Genomic DNA, 14,737 nt, shown 5'->3' with positions numbered 1-14,737 from the left:
AATTACAAAGGGGTGCTAAGTACCTATAAAGGTCAGGCAACTTGTGAACTTAAAAGGAGCAAAGAGGAAAAAACTTACACAGAGATTCTAACCTACTCAGGTGTGGATTACTAAAAGGATTAATCTACTTAGGTGTGGACTAAGAATGGTCTGTCCTTTGGAAAAATGTCTACTGTGATTGGTAGATGAAAGAACTTAGGGGAGGTGACATAGGAGAAAATGCCCTTTAAATAGGAGCTCAAGAGACTCATTCTGAAACATTCAGATGGAGGATTGAGCTGGTGAAAGCAGCTGAGATGATGCTGGCCTGGTGTCACTAGAATCCTTGCTTGGACAGATCTTATGGTGAATGATTAAGATATAAGGACTGACTGATCTTTCTTTTAGGGCTTAGGCCTGGGTTGGCCAGGGCTGCCTGGGCCGGCCTATTCTTTTCTCATTTATTTCCTTTCTCTCTCTCTCTCTCTCTCTTTGATTCCTTATTGTATTATTAATTAAATTCTCTATAAAACCCAGCTGACTGGGGTATATTTGAATAATTGGGATAATTGGGAATATTTCCCTGGCGACCACCTTATATTTGATTTGAAACAAAACACTGTAGTGAAAACATATTTCCTGCGGTCACATTTACTCACCCACCCTTATATCTACTACAATTTATATCTTCCACTATTTTAATCACTACAATTTATACCTCAACCATTTTAACTCATTACAGTTTATGGCTCCCACTCTTTTAAATGCCACAATACTCTGAAAACAGTGAGTGGAAGAGAATAATAGCTCACAGGTGTGCAGTATATTAATATTTACAAAATACTTTCCTCATAAAGAGTCAATGACTTAGTGAGAATATGGAAGAGAACTTGGCTATGATCTAGTCTTACTCAATCTTGCAGATGTAGAAGATGAAGAGGGATAACAAAAACAAACCCTACAAGTAGGCAATGCAGGCATTATTGTTTCATTTTTCAAATGAAAAAAACTGAAGCCACTTGCCCACAGCAACCCTGGTAGTAAATGTCCAGCTAGCACAAGAGCCTACATATGATGACTCCAAGCTTAGCACTTCCATTAGCCAACCTTGCTTTCAAGGCTCTTAGAATTCTTCAAAGCTAAGACCTGGTGCCAATGCTTTAGGGAAGTTTTCCCAGATTCTCCTCATTGCTAATGCTCTCCTCAGATCATCTGGTATTTGCTTGGTTATTTATGTCTTCTCTCTCTGCTATAATGCAAGCTTCCTTAGGGCAGAATTTCTGACTTTATATTTCCAGATCTAAATATAGTACTTTGCACATAGACTCTTAATAAATGAATCTGCTGAGTTAGATACACTATCATTTTTAATATATTTTCATTTATTTCATTAAACATTTCCCAATTACATTAAAATTTTTTAACATTCATTTATAAAATTTTGAGTTCCTAATTCCCTGCTTCCCTCCTGCCTCTCCCCTACTCAAGAAGATAAGCTATATATCAATTATTCATGTGAAGTCATGTAAAGCATTTCCATATTAGCCATGTTGCAAAAGAAAAAGAAAAATTCAAAAATATGCTTTAGTCTGCACTCAGAGTTCATCAGTTTTTTCTCTGGGAAGTAGATAGCATTTCCTTTTGGAATGGTCTTTGATCACTGTCTTGATCAGAGTGGCTCTGACTTTCACAGTTGAATATACTTTTAAAATAAACCCATACCTTCCATCTTAGAATCAATACTGTGTATTAGTTCTAAGGTAGAAGGGTGGTAAAGGCTGGACAATGGGAGTTAAGTGACTTGTTTAGGGTCACAAAGCTAGGAAATATCTGAAACCAAATTTGAACTCAGGACCTCCCATTTCTAGGCCCTACTATCTGTCCATTGAGCTACCTTAGGTGTTTCCCAAAATTAGATGACTATTATTAAGAATAATATACTCATATGGCAGGTCTTTACCACTATAACCCATATCATCTTTCCATGTAACAGTGGAGGGAAAAAATCCCCACATCCTCTCCTTGGCAAGCAGATGGTAAGCCCAAAAGGATTATAGATGGAGAATAGACATTTATTCTCATTGACTCTTACTTTGTTAACAACACAAAACAGCTAATAAAGACTAACTCACTTTGGCTGGTAAGATACAGAGATCCTATGTAACCTCTCTACTTTTTTTCAATAAATGCAGTTAAAGTGAAGTCTGTTAAGGACAGATGTTGCCTGTTTTTTTGTCTACTAAGTTGTTACTGATTTCTCTCTTTTGGGAACTGAAGACCTGGGTCTGAATCTCTGCTCCAACAACTTTACTGGTTCTGTGATCTTAAGAAAATCAATCAACAACTTTGAAAAACATGCAAAGAAAATGGCTTTCCCAGCAAGATAGATTAGATGATAAATTATTATTTAAATAATAATAAATTAGAAGATAAATGTCAGCTCTATAGCTATATAGCTATCATCGTCAGAAGCTAAGTCAAAAGTTAACTCTTTTAAACTAAATTAACTCTACTTCTAAACTAATGGGACTGAGTAAGGGGACATTGGAGAAGAAAATATTCAACTTTCACATCACATTTAACACAAGACAAAGCTGCTGTTGGGAATACTGTATAAGACCAATATGCACACAGTCATATCCATTGTCACCTTCACTATTTAGTCTGTTTCTTAAGGTCAGAGACTCTGATTCTGCTTTTCACATATTAAGGCCTGGCCTGGAAACATCTTATTTAAATAAAGACTTGCTGCCTAGGGAGACTACTATTTCTCTGAATCACCATAGCCTTAGTCAGGTGTTTTTTTTTTTTTTTTTAACAGGACCTGTAGTTTCCGTAGAGTAGAGAGTTCCTAGGGGAGGAAATGCAGAGGTTTGTCTAGGGCAGAGGGATCAAATGCCTGTGGCCCAAAAACTGCTATTACAAAATTACAAAAATGTAATTGGGTAATATTTACTGAAATAAATGAGAATATAATAATAAACAATTAATGTTAATATGTAGGCTTCCAGAAGTCAATGATGCTGCCTTCTGCAGAGATTCTCATGTAGTTCTGTGGTCCCCATGTCTATGAGTTTGACAGCACCACCGAAGAGAAATAGAGCTAAGTGCCCAGGGTCAGCCATCCACTGTGTGTCACACTTTAACTCGGGTCTTTGGGGCTCCAGGGACTCTTTCCATTAATATTAGTTGCTTCTACCCATCACCATCATTGCTGTTATTATATACTGAGATCTCTGAGGTGTAAAAGTACTTTCCAAGGATTATTTCATTTGACCCTCACAACAAATGTGAGGAAGGTATTACCTACATTTTACGGAAGAGGAAACTGAGGCCACAAGAGGTGAAATGCCTTGATCAAGGTTAGGTGCTCTCATTATCCCCATTTTACAGAAGAAGAAACTGGGGCTGAGGTTAAATGAGATGGCCAGGGTGTAGGGGTGTGTGGGGGGAGGTTTTGGGCAGTTATTAATCTCATTTTATGGAAAGGGAAATTGAGGCAGAGGGTAGGAAGCTCTCGACTGGCACAGCGCCTGCAGCAGGATTCGAACTCGAGTGTCCTCCCATCTCTTAGTCTTTTCCTCTCTTCCCTCCGCCCGCCTGCCCGCCCTATTCACTTCCAACCGCGCAGAGCCCCGCCCTGGGGTCATTCCTCCTCGGGATCATCCCCATCCGCGCCGCGCCCCCCCCCCCACCCCCCGCCCAGTCGCTGTCTCCGCCCCCTCTGGCCCCTCACGAGGGGAAGCAGTCGTGAGCGCGGGCCCATCCGTCCGCGCGGCCGCTAACGACCCTCGCGGACTCCGGCCTCCCTTCCTCACCGACTCACCGACCCCGTTCGCGCGCGCGCGCCACGCGCCCACGCCCTCGGCCGCCTCTCCGTCCCGCCCCGGCGCCCGCTTCTGGAGCCGGGTCTCTGACACCCGCCGGCTGGCTCCTGGAGCGGATAAACAAAGGTTCCAGGAGTAGATAGGGAAGGGAAAATTTTCTGAGGTGCGACGGAAGGAAGTGACGAGTTCGGTGCCGCCTCCCATTTTCCGGTCCGCTCGTTTATGAATCACGCTACCCGGGGCTTCAGAGGATCTGCAGGCGACGGCTGAGTTATTTGGGTGGGTGAGGACCCGGGAGCAAAGAGGCGTGGGGGCGATCTGGGAGCAGAGGCGTGGGGGCGATGAGGGCCAGCACATCTCTTCAGCCCGTTACTAGGTCAAAAAAGCGGGTGGCTTTAGGGGGTGATCTCCCTGACCTCCGGGGAAACTGCCTGGCCGTGGTAAAGTATCCAGCCAGAGGGGAGGGATCTTCGGCGTCGTCCGCCGTCGTGACACCTTCAGACTCCTCGGTGACCCCAGCAGCGTCAGTCCCAGCTCCTCGGGAGTTACAGACTTTGGCAAAGAGCAGCTAAAGCTGTCAGGCAACTAGCATAGATTAAGCGTTTCTTGTGGTCATTAGTGCGTCTTGAGAGACTTCTTTGGAGATATCTACCGAAAGACAAGAGTACATACACCACAGAACTGAGGGAGCGGGGCGGGGGAGGGTTTTTTGATTAAATTTCACCCAGTACATGTTTTTTGAAAGACCTAACTAGCTAGAGAACTTGTGGGCTTGTCAGCAATCATTTATTAAGCACCTCCAATGGATCCAGCTCTGTTCTGAGCACTTTACAGTTATTTTCTCATTTGGTCCGCATAACAACCCTGAGAGGTAGGTGCTATTCTTATCCCCATCTTACACATGGAGAAACTAAGGCAGTCACACAGCTAGAAAGTTTCTGAGGCCTAATATGAACTCATATCTTCCTGACTCCAAATCCAGTATTCTATCCATTGTCACCTACTATGTGCCAGACTGGGCTGGATTCTAGGAATACAAAGAAAGCTACCCCCTCCCCTAAAAAAGAGGGGAGACAGTATGCAAACAACTGTGCAGACACTTTATGTTTTTTATAAATTAGAGATATTACTAGCTATTAAGGTTGATCAAAAGACTTCATATGGAATTTTTTCTGGGGCTTGGAAAGGAGCAAGAGGTCAGGAAGTAAAATGTTCCATAATAGCTACTATATAGCTACTAATAACTACCCCAAACCTTCCCTGCACTTTCTCTTACTAACTTTATCATTTGGTGTTCCTCCTCTCATAGCACCTACCACTGGAAATATACTTGAGATTCACTTTGTCAGAAATACCTGGCATTAAAGAGTGAGATCTCACTTTTGTGACCTAGAGCAAATCACTTAACCTCCCTGGGTCTTTTTTTTTTTTTCACCTGTAAAATAAAGTTGTACTAGAGGGCCTCCAAGATCTATCATCAATTTTCTGGGTTAGGAAGATCTGACACATAGAGCTTGTAACAACTCATGACAAGACTCTGTCCCAAGCTAAGGCACAGATTTCTTAACCTTTTTTGTGTGTGTCATAAATCCCTTTGGCAAGTTTGGTGAAGCCTATGAATTCTTTCTCAATATGTTTTAAAAAGCATGAAGTAAAACAGCATAGGATTATGTAGGAAACCAATTATATTGAAATACAATTGTCAGAATTTTTTTTTAAGTTCATAGACTCTTAAGGAAAGAACCTCTGCACACAATGACTGTTACTTGGTCAAGTCAACAAGCTTTTAAGCACCTATTATGTGTTCAACACTGTGGTAAACACTCCAGATTAAAGAAATGGCAAAAGATTGAAAACCCCGTTTTCAAGGAGCTCACAGTCTAATGGGAGACTTGCAAACAGAACATTTGCAAACCCATAGTAGTTAAGGGGGCTTTTCTAAAGGGGATTTCCCTACACAGATGAAATCATGAGTCTTGACAATAAAATTGAAATGTTCAGGGATGCTAAAATTCTTCTCCCCTTCTTCCCACCAGGATTCAATGGCCTTGGAGTTTGCCAGACTTCCTGGTCACAAAGCCTCAGGGACCCCAAAGTATGCCAGCTAATACTAACTGCCTATCAGATGCTGACAGGGAAAATGACTTTTTCTTGTATTTTTAGATTTTTAGGACAACCCAAATAACTCACACTTGACTATAGCCAAATGATCATTTTGAGTAGATTTATTTAAAAAACTTGACTAGAATTAACATTCCTTTGGAAAAATGCAAAAGCTGACAGGAACCGTTCTTTATATCAATTTAAAAATGCAAGACTTGTCACTTAATTTTTTCAAGCCATTTTCAATGTTATGCCATGACAGAAATAAGCTGTAATTTACTTTGTAAATAAATTTAATATTAAGACCCTTGGCTTGGGTTTGTTTTTGAAGTCAAAATACTGTATCTGAGAAATTTTCTTTACCTAAAAGGACAATGATTTTCTTAAAGTGTTAATTGAAGAGGTCAATGTGAATAAGAAATCAGTTTAAAAAAAAAGAATCCAACAGTCCTTTAAAAAGTTTTTTTTGTGTGTGTGTGTGTGTGTTTTTAGCTGTTTCTGCTTTTGTTAAATAGCTTGCTCATTTAACAAAACTACATTGGAAATATTTTTCAGTGTTCCCATTAAACTTTTTTCCCCTTATAACACTTGTATTATCTTTAGCTTGAAATTAAGAATCAATAATGAGCTTTCAATGCCCTTTTTTTAAAGGGCAGCATTTCATTGTAACATAAAAGCTAGGAGATTCAGGTAACAAGTATTAGTAATGTCTAAAATTTTAAGGACTATACTCCCTGTTTCTCCCAGTATCCAAAGCTCTCTGCCTATTTTAGAATTTTTACAGAGAGTAACTACCATAATTATTTTAAAGAGGACCTCAGTCCTTGAGTTGCACTTAGGAATTAAAGGTAGTCCAAGCAGTCCACTGCTGGAATATTAACTTCAGTGATTGCAGTCAAGGTGGTAGACTGCCATATTCAGGTTCTGCTGAATAGTGTCAGTAATCACCTTGTGGATCCCTGTTTATGTGCTGAGGAATAGCTGTGAGGATTTGGGTCCCATGGCAACAGAGTCTTTCCTGATTCTTGATGACCAAATTTACTTGAAGACTTTTTTACTCTTATACTTCAATCCAGCTTCTCATCCAAAAGACAGTTTGAATAGTTACATAGTTTTTTGACTATGTACCTTGACTTAAGAATTGAACTTCAGTTTATATCACCTCTGAATTGTTCTCTACAAACTTCACCTTTCTGAGTCAAAGAATTTAAAAGATTATCCTGGGAGGCAGCTGGGTAGCTCAGTGGATTGAGAGCTTAAAGATGGGAGGTCCTGGGTTCAAATGTGGCCTCAGACACTTCCCAGCCGCGGACAAGTCACTTAACCCCCATTCCCTAGCCCTTACCACTCTTCTGCATATTAGAACTTGTTTCTAAGACGGAAGGTAAGGGTTTAAAAAAAATAAAGAAAAAAAAAGATTATCCTGTCCAACACCCTCATTTTGTAGATGAGAAAATAGATTCCTAGAAGTTGTGACCTTTAAAAAATTTTTTTTATTCCACTAACAAATCTATGCATGAGTTTTCCAAGGTTACATGATTCATGTTGTCTCCCTCCCATCTCCCGTAGTTGGCAAGCAATTCCCTAGGGTTTACATGCATTATAAGTGACTTTTCTGTGAGGGTGAGGACTTAAACTCATGAGGATCCAGGCTTCTTTCCTTGATCAATCAACATGGTTTTCACATAAAGACCCAATTTTTTTCCCCAATTACCTATAGAATTCAGGGTAACAAAATGCAAGTGTAGACTACTGAAAGAATGATTCTGCAACTACATAGTTAATACTTTTTTGGGAAAATACAGAGTAATTATGCTAAGGATTCTAGTGTAAAGTAGGAGAACTGTATCAAAAGCTTATATAAATCATTTAAATCTTATTTGGGAACATGATTTTATGCTCTTAATTAGAACTGGGTGTGACTAATGCCTTACTAGAATTCCTAAAACAACTTGGTATATAGTGTAAAAAGAGCACTAGACTGAAAGAAATGTTTGAAACTTAGATTAGTCATTTTGCCTTTACTTTCTCATATATAAAATTTGAATAATAGGGTTGTGAGAAGAATGCTTTGTAAAACCTAAAGTTTTATGTAAGCAAAATTACTATTGTAATGTAGCCCAGAAGAAAAACCTTCCTTTTTTTTAAAGGTTACTCTTTCTTGTCTAAAGATAACCAGGTAATGAATAGAGCTGCGGGCCTGCAGTTAGGAAGAGGTGTTCAAATTTGAACTCAGATGTTTACTAAATGTGTTAGCCTAGAAAAGTCACATAACTTCTGTTTGCCTCTGTTTTCATAACTGTAAAATCAGAATAATAACAGCACTTATCTCACAGGGTGGTAAGGATCAAATTGAGATAATTTGTAGTAAATTTAGCATAGTACTTAGAACATAACAACATGCTATCTAAATGCTTGTTCTCTCTCCCTCTCCCTCTCCCTCTCTCCTTCCTCTAATCTTAGAAGTTTCTTTGGGCAGAGTAATCAATTAACTGGCTTATAGATGACCTTTCCTTTCAGCATCTACTGAGCTACATTTTTCCTGTCAAAGTAAAAGTGAAAAGATGAGAATTTAGGTTAACAGATAGGAATGTCCCACTCCTATTTCTGTATCCCTAGCACTTGGCATAGTGCCTGGCATACTTTTATTTTTGTCAAGGCTTATGATTTTATCAAGGTAGATAGGCCTTGGGATAGAAACCTACAGATCATACAACTGTCTACAATGTTTAGTTTTTAAAAGTTGCCTTGACCACTGGAAAATAAGCAACTTGCTCAGAGTCATGCACTAAGACATTTTAGAACAGACTAAACACAAGTTGTGTTGGTGAACAACAATCCTCTGTTACACTTGGTACATAGTAGATCCTAAATAAATAAGTATGGAATTGAATATCAGCAATCAAATTAAATAGAATACATTATGTGAAGAAAAGAGGAATGCAAAATGTTTTAAAACTCAAGGAACTGGCTTTGGGTGTATAAATTGACTGCCAAGTCTTTTATACATTCTTTGAGTAGTGCTCTTAGTGAATGCTACAGTTGTTATTCCATTCATGTTTAGTGCAAAGATTGTGCTAAATCCAATAGCCTAGGCAAATATTTATCACAAGATGAACCTACAAAAATACTATTCAGTAAGTTAAGTATGACTGAAAGATCACGCAGAAGAACAAAGTTCCTAGGATAATTTTCAATATTTCCTAATTATCTTTCCATAGGTAGGGTCCTTGGCAATTTCAGCTGCTATCATATTTGTTCCCTATTCAAACTGTAATTATACAATTATTAGCTTTCAAAAACATGGTAGTCATAATGCATTTATTAAGTACTTAAGTGACAAAATAGCTAATGTTTCTATACATGTTTTGTCATTTGATCTCACAACCATGTAAGAGCCATTTTAAAAATAATTTTTATTGATCTTTTTTTTACATCAACTGTTTTCCCAGTGTCATTTCTCCCTGCTCCCAACCATTCCATATAACAAAGAATTTTTATTTTTATTTTTTTAATATATTTTTTTAAAGTTTATTTAGTCAATTTAGAACATTATTCCTTGGTTACAAGAATCATCTTCTTTCCCTGCCTCCCCTCCCCCCACCCTTCCCATAGCCAATGCCCACTTCTACTGAGTATTACATGTGTCCTTGATCAGAACCTATTTCCATGTTGTTGATGTTTGCACTAGGATGTTCATTTAGAGTCTATATCCCCAATCATATCCCCCTTGACCCATGTCCCCTTGACCCAAGCAGTTGTTTTTCTTTGGTGTTTCTACTCCCATAGTTTTTCCTCTGAATGTGGAGAGTGTTCTTTCTCAAAAATCCCTCCAAGTTGTTCTGGATCACTGCATTGCCACTAATGCAGAAGTCCATTACATTCGATTGTACCACAGTGTATCAGTCTCTGAGTATAATGTTCCCCTGGTTCTGTTCCTCTCACTCTGCGTCAATTCCTGGAGGTCATTCCAGTTCACATGGAATTCCTCCAGTTCATTATTCTTCTGGGCAAAATAGTATTCCATCACCAACATATACCACAATTTGTTCAGCCATTCCCCAACTGAAGGGCATTCCCTCATTTTCCAATTTTTTGCCACCATAAAGAGGGCAGCTATGAATATTCTTGTACATGTCATTTTCCTTATTATCTCTTTAGGGTATAAACCCAGCAGTGCTATGGCTGGATCAAAGGGCAGAAAGTCTTTTAGTGCCCTTTGGGCATAGTTCCAAATTGCCCTCCAGAATGGCTAGATCAATTCACAACTCCACCAGCAATGAATTAATGTCCCCACTTTGCCACATCCCCTCCAGCATTCATTACTTTCCTTTGCTGTCATGTTAGCCAATCTGTTAGGTGTGAGGTGATACTTCAGAGTTGTTTTGATTTGCATCTCTGATTATAAGAGATTTAGAATACTCTTTTCATGTGCTTATTAATAGTTTTGATTTCTTTTACTGAAACTTGCCTATTCATGTCCCTTGCCCATTTGTCAATTGGAGAATGGCTTGATTTTTTTGTACAATTGATTTAGCTCTTCATAAATTTAAGTAATTAGACCTTTGTCAGAGGTTTTTGTTATGAAGATTGTATCTCAATTTGTTGCTTCCCTTCTAATTTTGGTTGCATTGGTTTTGGTTGTACAAAACCTTTTTAATTTGGTGTAATCAAAATTATTGATTTTACATTTTATGATTTTTTCCTAGCTCTTGCTTGATTTTAAAGTCTTTCCTTTCCCAAAGTTCTGACATGCATACTATTCTATGTTCCCCTAATTTGCTTATAGTTTCCTTCAAGTCATTCACCCATTCTGAGTTTATCTTGGTGTAGGGTGTGAGATGTTGATACAAACCTAATCTCTCTCATACTGTCTCCCAATTTTCCAAGCAATTTTTGTCGAATAGTGGATTTTTGTCTAAAAAGCTGGGATCTTTGCGTTTGTCATAGACTGTTTTGCTGAGGTCCCTTACCCCAAGTCTATTCCACTGATCCTCCTTTCTGTCTGTTAGCCAGTACCAAATTGTTTTGATGACCACTGCTTTATAGTATAGTTTTAGATCTTGGACTTCAAGGCCACCTTCCTTACCATTTTTTTTTCATTATTTCCCTGGGTATCCTTGATATTTTGTTCTTCCAAATGAACTTTGTTATGGTTTTTTCTAATTTAGTACAAAAGATTTTTAGTAGTACAATGGGTATGGCACTAAACAAGCAAATAAGTTTGGGTAGGATGGTCATTTTTATTATGTCAGCTCATCCTACCCATGAGCAGTTAATGTTTTTCCAATTGTGTAGATCTACTTTTAATTGTGTGGAAGGTGTTTTGTAGTTGTGTTATCTTGGCAGATAGATTCTTAAGTATTTTATATTGTCTAAGGTGATTTTGAATGGAATTTCTCTTTCTAATTCTGCTGCTAAATGCTGATGACTTATGTGGGTTTATTTTGTATCCTGCAACTTTGCTAAAGTTGTTGATTATTTTGACTAGCTTTTTAGTTGATTCTCTAGGATTCTTTAAGTAGGCCATCATATCATCTGCAAAGAGTGATAGCTTAGTCTCATTATTGCCTATTTTAATACTTTCAATTTCTTTTTCTTTTCTAATTGCTACAGCTAGTGTTCAGGTTGTACCTAATCTATTTCATTGTACTATTGCTTAGACTTTCCTGGGTAAAATGAAAAACACTTTTTGTCACATTTTACTAAAATATTAGTAATCTATGCATAGCTTTCTGATACATTAGTCTAATAGCTATATCAAAAACTGAAAAGGTAATTTACTCAGTAATAGTTTCATTTAATCAGTTGTGTCTAACTTAGATTATCTCAAGTAATCATTTAGATCTGGGGTTTTTAAGCTCATGTCTCTGGATTTTAAAAATATTTTGATAATTGTATTTCAGCAACATTGGTTTCTTTTGTAACCCTCAGCATTTAAAACTGCTGTTCTGAGAAGAGATCCATAGGCTTTATTAGATTGCCAATGAGGTCCATGACACAGAAAAAGTTCAGAGCTCTTGATTTAGAGGGATTGAACAAGGCCTGGTATAGACCTGCAGATTTAAAACAAATGAGGGCAATATTTCTCCTGATTATCTGAGAAGGTTATCGGAAAAAAGCTCTCTTTAAAGATGCTATTAATTCCTTTCCATATCTATTGGCTTTTCTAGCCCTCATCCTTCTGGATGTTTATTCAGCATCTGATACCTTTTTCCTTATGGAAACCCTTCTCTGGGTTTCTCTGACCCTGTTCTCTCTTGGTTCTCTTTCTATCTATGAAGACTCTTTATCAGTCTCCCCTTCTAGCTTATAATTCATATCATACTTATGGTGGCCTTTGTCCTGGGCCCTTTTCCTTTTTTTTTGCAGTAGGGATTCTTAACTTTTGTGTGTATTATGAATCCCAGTGACACTGATGAGACCTATGAACCTCTCAGAATAATGTTTTTAAGTGAATAAAATAACATTATAAGGGAAATCAATTATACTGAAATACAGTTCTCAAACTACTAAAAAAACAAAAAACCCAGGTTAAGAACTCTTGCTTTATATTTTCTCACTTGATGTTCTCAGTTCCCATGAATTTAATTATCTTTATGGAAATAATCCCCAGATCTTTATATCCTTGGTTTCTCTATTATTAATCATACTTTTCAAACTGATTATCCTATAGATATCTTAAAGTTCCAAATTAGTTGTTTTCCCACACTCCATTCCATATATAGGTCTCGTTTATGAACCACCATCCTTTCTGTCACTCAGTTTTGTAGTCTTAGTGGCAAGGTGGATAAGAACAATGAACCTCAACAAGGCAGTAAGATTTCAGTTCAAATTTGACCTCAGACATCAGCTGTTGTGACCTTGGGGAAATCACTTAACCTTTCATTTAACTTAACTAACTTAACCTCTGTTTGACTCAGTTTCCTGATTTACAAAGTAGTAATAAGATGCCTCCTAGGGTGGTTGTGAGAATCAAGTGAGATATTGTAAAGTATCTTATTGGTAAGACTTAGCACAGTGCAGAAGCTGATAGGAGGAAATTATGGGCTTATGAGGGTCTGAATTAGGGGCAGTGTGAGTAAAGAGGAGACAACTGTAGATATCATGGAGTTATCATGGAGGCAAAAGTGAAAAGAGTTGGCCAATGCTCATGGATGACTGATATGAGAAGCAAGAGTCAAGGTGACTTCAAGGTTATAAGCCTGGATGACAATAATAGAGAAACTGAGAAAAAGAGCCATGTTTAAGGGAGAACAGAATGCTTTCAATTTTCAGCATGAATCTTTAGGAATTGGTAGAACAATAACATGAAAATATTGAGCAGGAAGTTGGAGATGATTTCATGAGACACTGGCACTAGCTAGCTAAATTTGGAAGTAAATAGGTAAAAGAAGGCAGCCTTGAAGGATACCACACTTAGGGGGCAGAAGGAGAAAGAAGAACCAGTGAGGAAATAATACAGATATCAGGAAATAGACTAGGATGTCATGGAAACCAAGGAAGTGGAGAGTATGCAGGATAAAGGGTGGTCAGCTGTGTAGAAGGAAGTATTTCAGTGGGAAGAAGGACTTCAACCAAGGCTTATTGGTTTTAGAGGGAATAAATAGTAAAAAGTGAGAAGAGGACAGGGAGTAGGGAGAATTAGAGTCCACTTGATAAGAAGGAAAAGTGTAAGGGGGCAAGGATTAGTTGCCAATTGAAGATGAATCATGAATGGAGATATTAGAAATTTTAGTGCCAATGGGAAAGTTTTTCACCAAAATTAAATGTACTACCATCATTATGTACTACCTTTACAGCAAGAAGTGGGCAGTGTTTGTATATATAAAACTATTATATTGCCATAACTTATCCAGAGTAGTTGGTTTCCACAGTGATTTCTTTTAATGGGCGCCATCTAGCGTTAGCTCTAGAATTTCGATTTATAAATTGGCTTACATGGGAATTTTTAAAAGTGAATGAATACAGCTACCCTCAGTTTCAGGACTCAAGCTATATAAGTTAAATACAGTTATCTCCTCCACATCATGACTTTCCCCATCATGGTTTCAATATATTACAGGTCAGAATAATGAATAGGAATTTGGGGGGAGTTTTGCAGAAGCCAAAGACAACATGCCAAGGCTAGCAGATAACACAGAAAAGTTTAGAAACACAGCAATGCATATTTAACCAAAAAATTTACAATAAGGTACTATAAACATTTAATTAAAAAAATTCAGACTTCTTTGGGACAAAGGGAAGGCCAAAAAATTTTATGCAGATTTTCTACATTGTCAGGGTGCTGAGTCCCTAGCCCCTGTGGTGTGGAAGGAATATGGAAATATGTATTTCATGAAGCCCTGGTGTAACCTGAAATCGTTTTGACTTTACCTTGATGTATGGTGTAAGATGTTAGTGAATAGACAATTTCTATCATGTTGTTTTCCAATTTTCTCTGCAGTTTTTGTCAAATAGTGAGTTCTTTTCCCCCAATAGCTTGGATCTTTGTTTTTACTTCTAGGTTACTAAGGTCATTAATCTTTGTATGTTGATTATTTAACGTATTCCACTGATTCACCACTCTATTTCTTAGCCAGTACTAGATAGCTTTGAGGATTCCCACTTTATAGTATAGTTCAAGATTTGGTATGGCTAGGCATCCTTCCTTCATGTTCTTTTTCACCAATTCCCTTGATATTCTTGACTTTTTGATCTTCCAGATGAATATTTTAATTATTTTTTCCTAGCTTTTAGAAATCATTTTTGAGTATTTTGTTTGATATGCCACTGAATAGGTAAATAAATTTAAGTAGCATTGCCATTGTCATTATATTGGCCAAGCA

General features: G+C 37.9%; 2 protein-coding genes across 3 annotated transcripts in view; one reads left to right on the top strand and one right to left on the bottom strand.

Annotated features, from left to right (window-relative positions):
- INTS12 (integrator complex subunit 12) overlaps nucleotides 1–4,010 on the bottom strand; it is a 30,798-nt gene extending 26,788 nt beyond the window's left edge. The window contains exon 1 of one of the 2 annotated variants that reach the window (XM_007495838.3): nucleotides 3,806–4,010. In XM_007495838.3, the coding sequence (XP_007495900.1) occupies nucleotides 3,806–4,010 (205 nt within the window). Of the gene's footprint in view, nucleotides 1–3,797 lie in introns of both variants that reach the window. The other variant, XM_001363509.5, reaches the window with a different exon arrangement.
- Nucleotides 3,948–14,737, top strand: part of GSTCD (glutathione S-transferase C-terminal domain containing) — a 208,228-nt gene continuing 197,438 nt past the window's right edge. The window contains exon 1 of the mRNA XM_001367182.4: nucleotides 3,948–4,085. The gene's annotated coding sequence lies outside the window, so the exon portion shown is untranslated. The remainder of the gene's footprint in view (nucleotides 4,086–14,737) is intronic.

This window comes from Monodelphis domestica, chromosome 6 (assembly GCF_027887165.1).
Source record: "Monodelphis domestica isolate mMonDom1 chromosome 6, mMonDom1.pri, whole genome shotgun sequence".
NCBI lineage: Eukaryota > Metazoa > Chordata > Mammalia > Didelphimorphia > Didelphidae > Monodelphis > Monodelphis domestica.
This window is presented reverse-complemented; position numbering and strand designations above follow the sequence as displayed.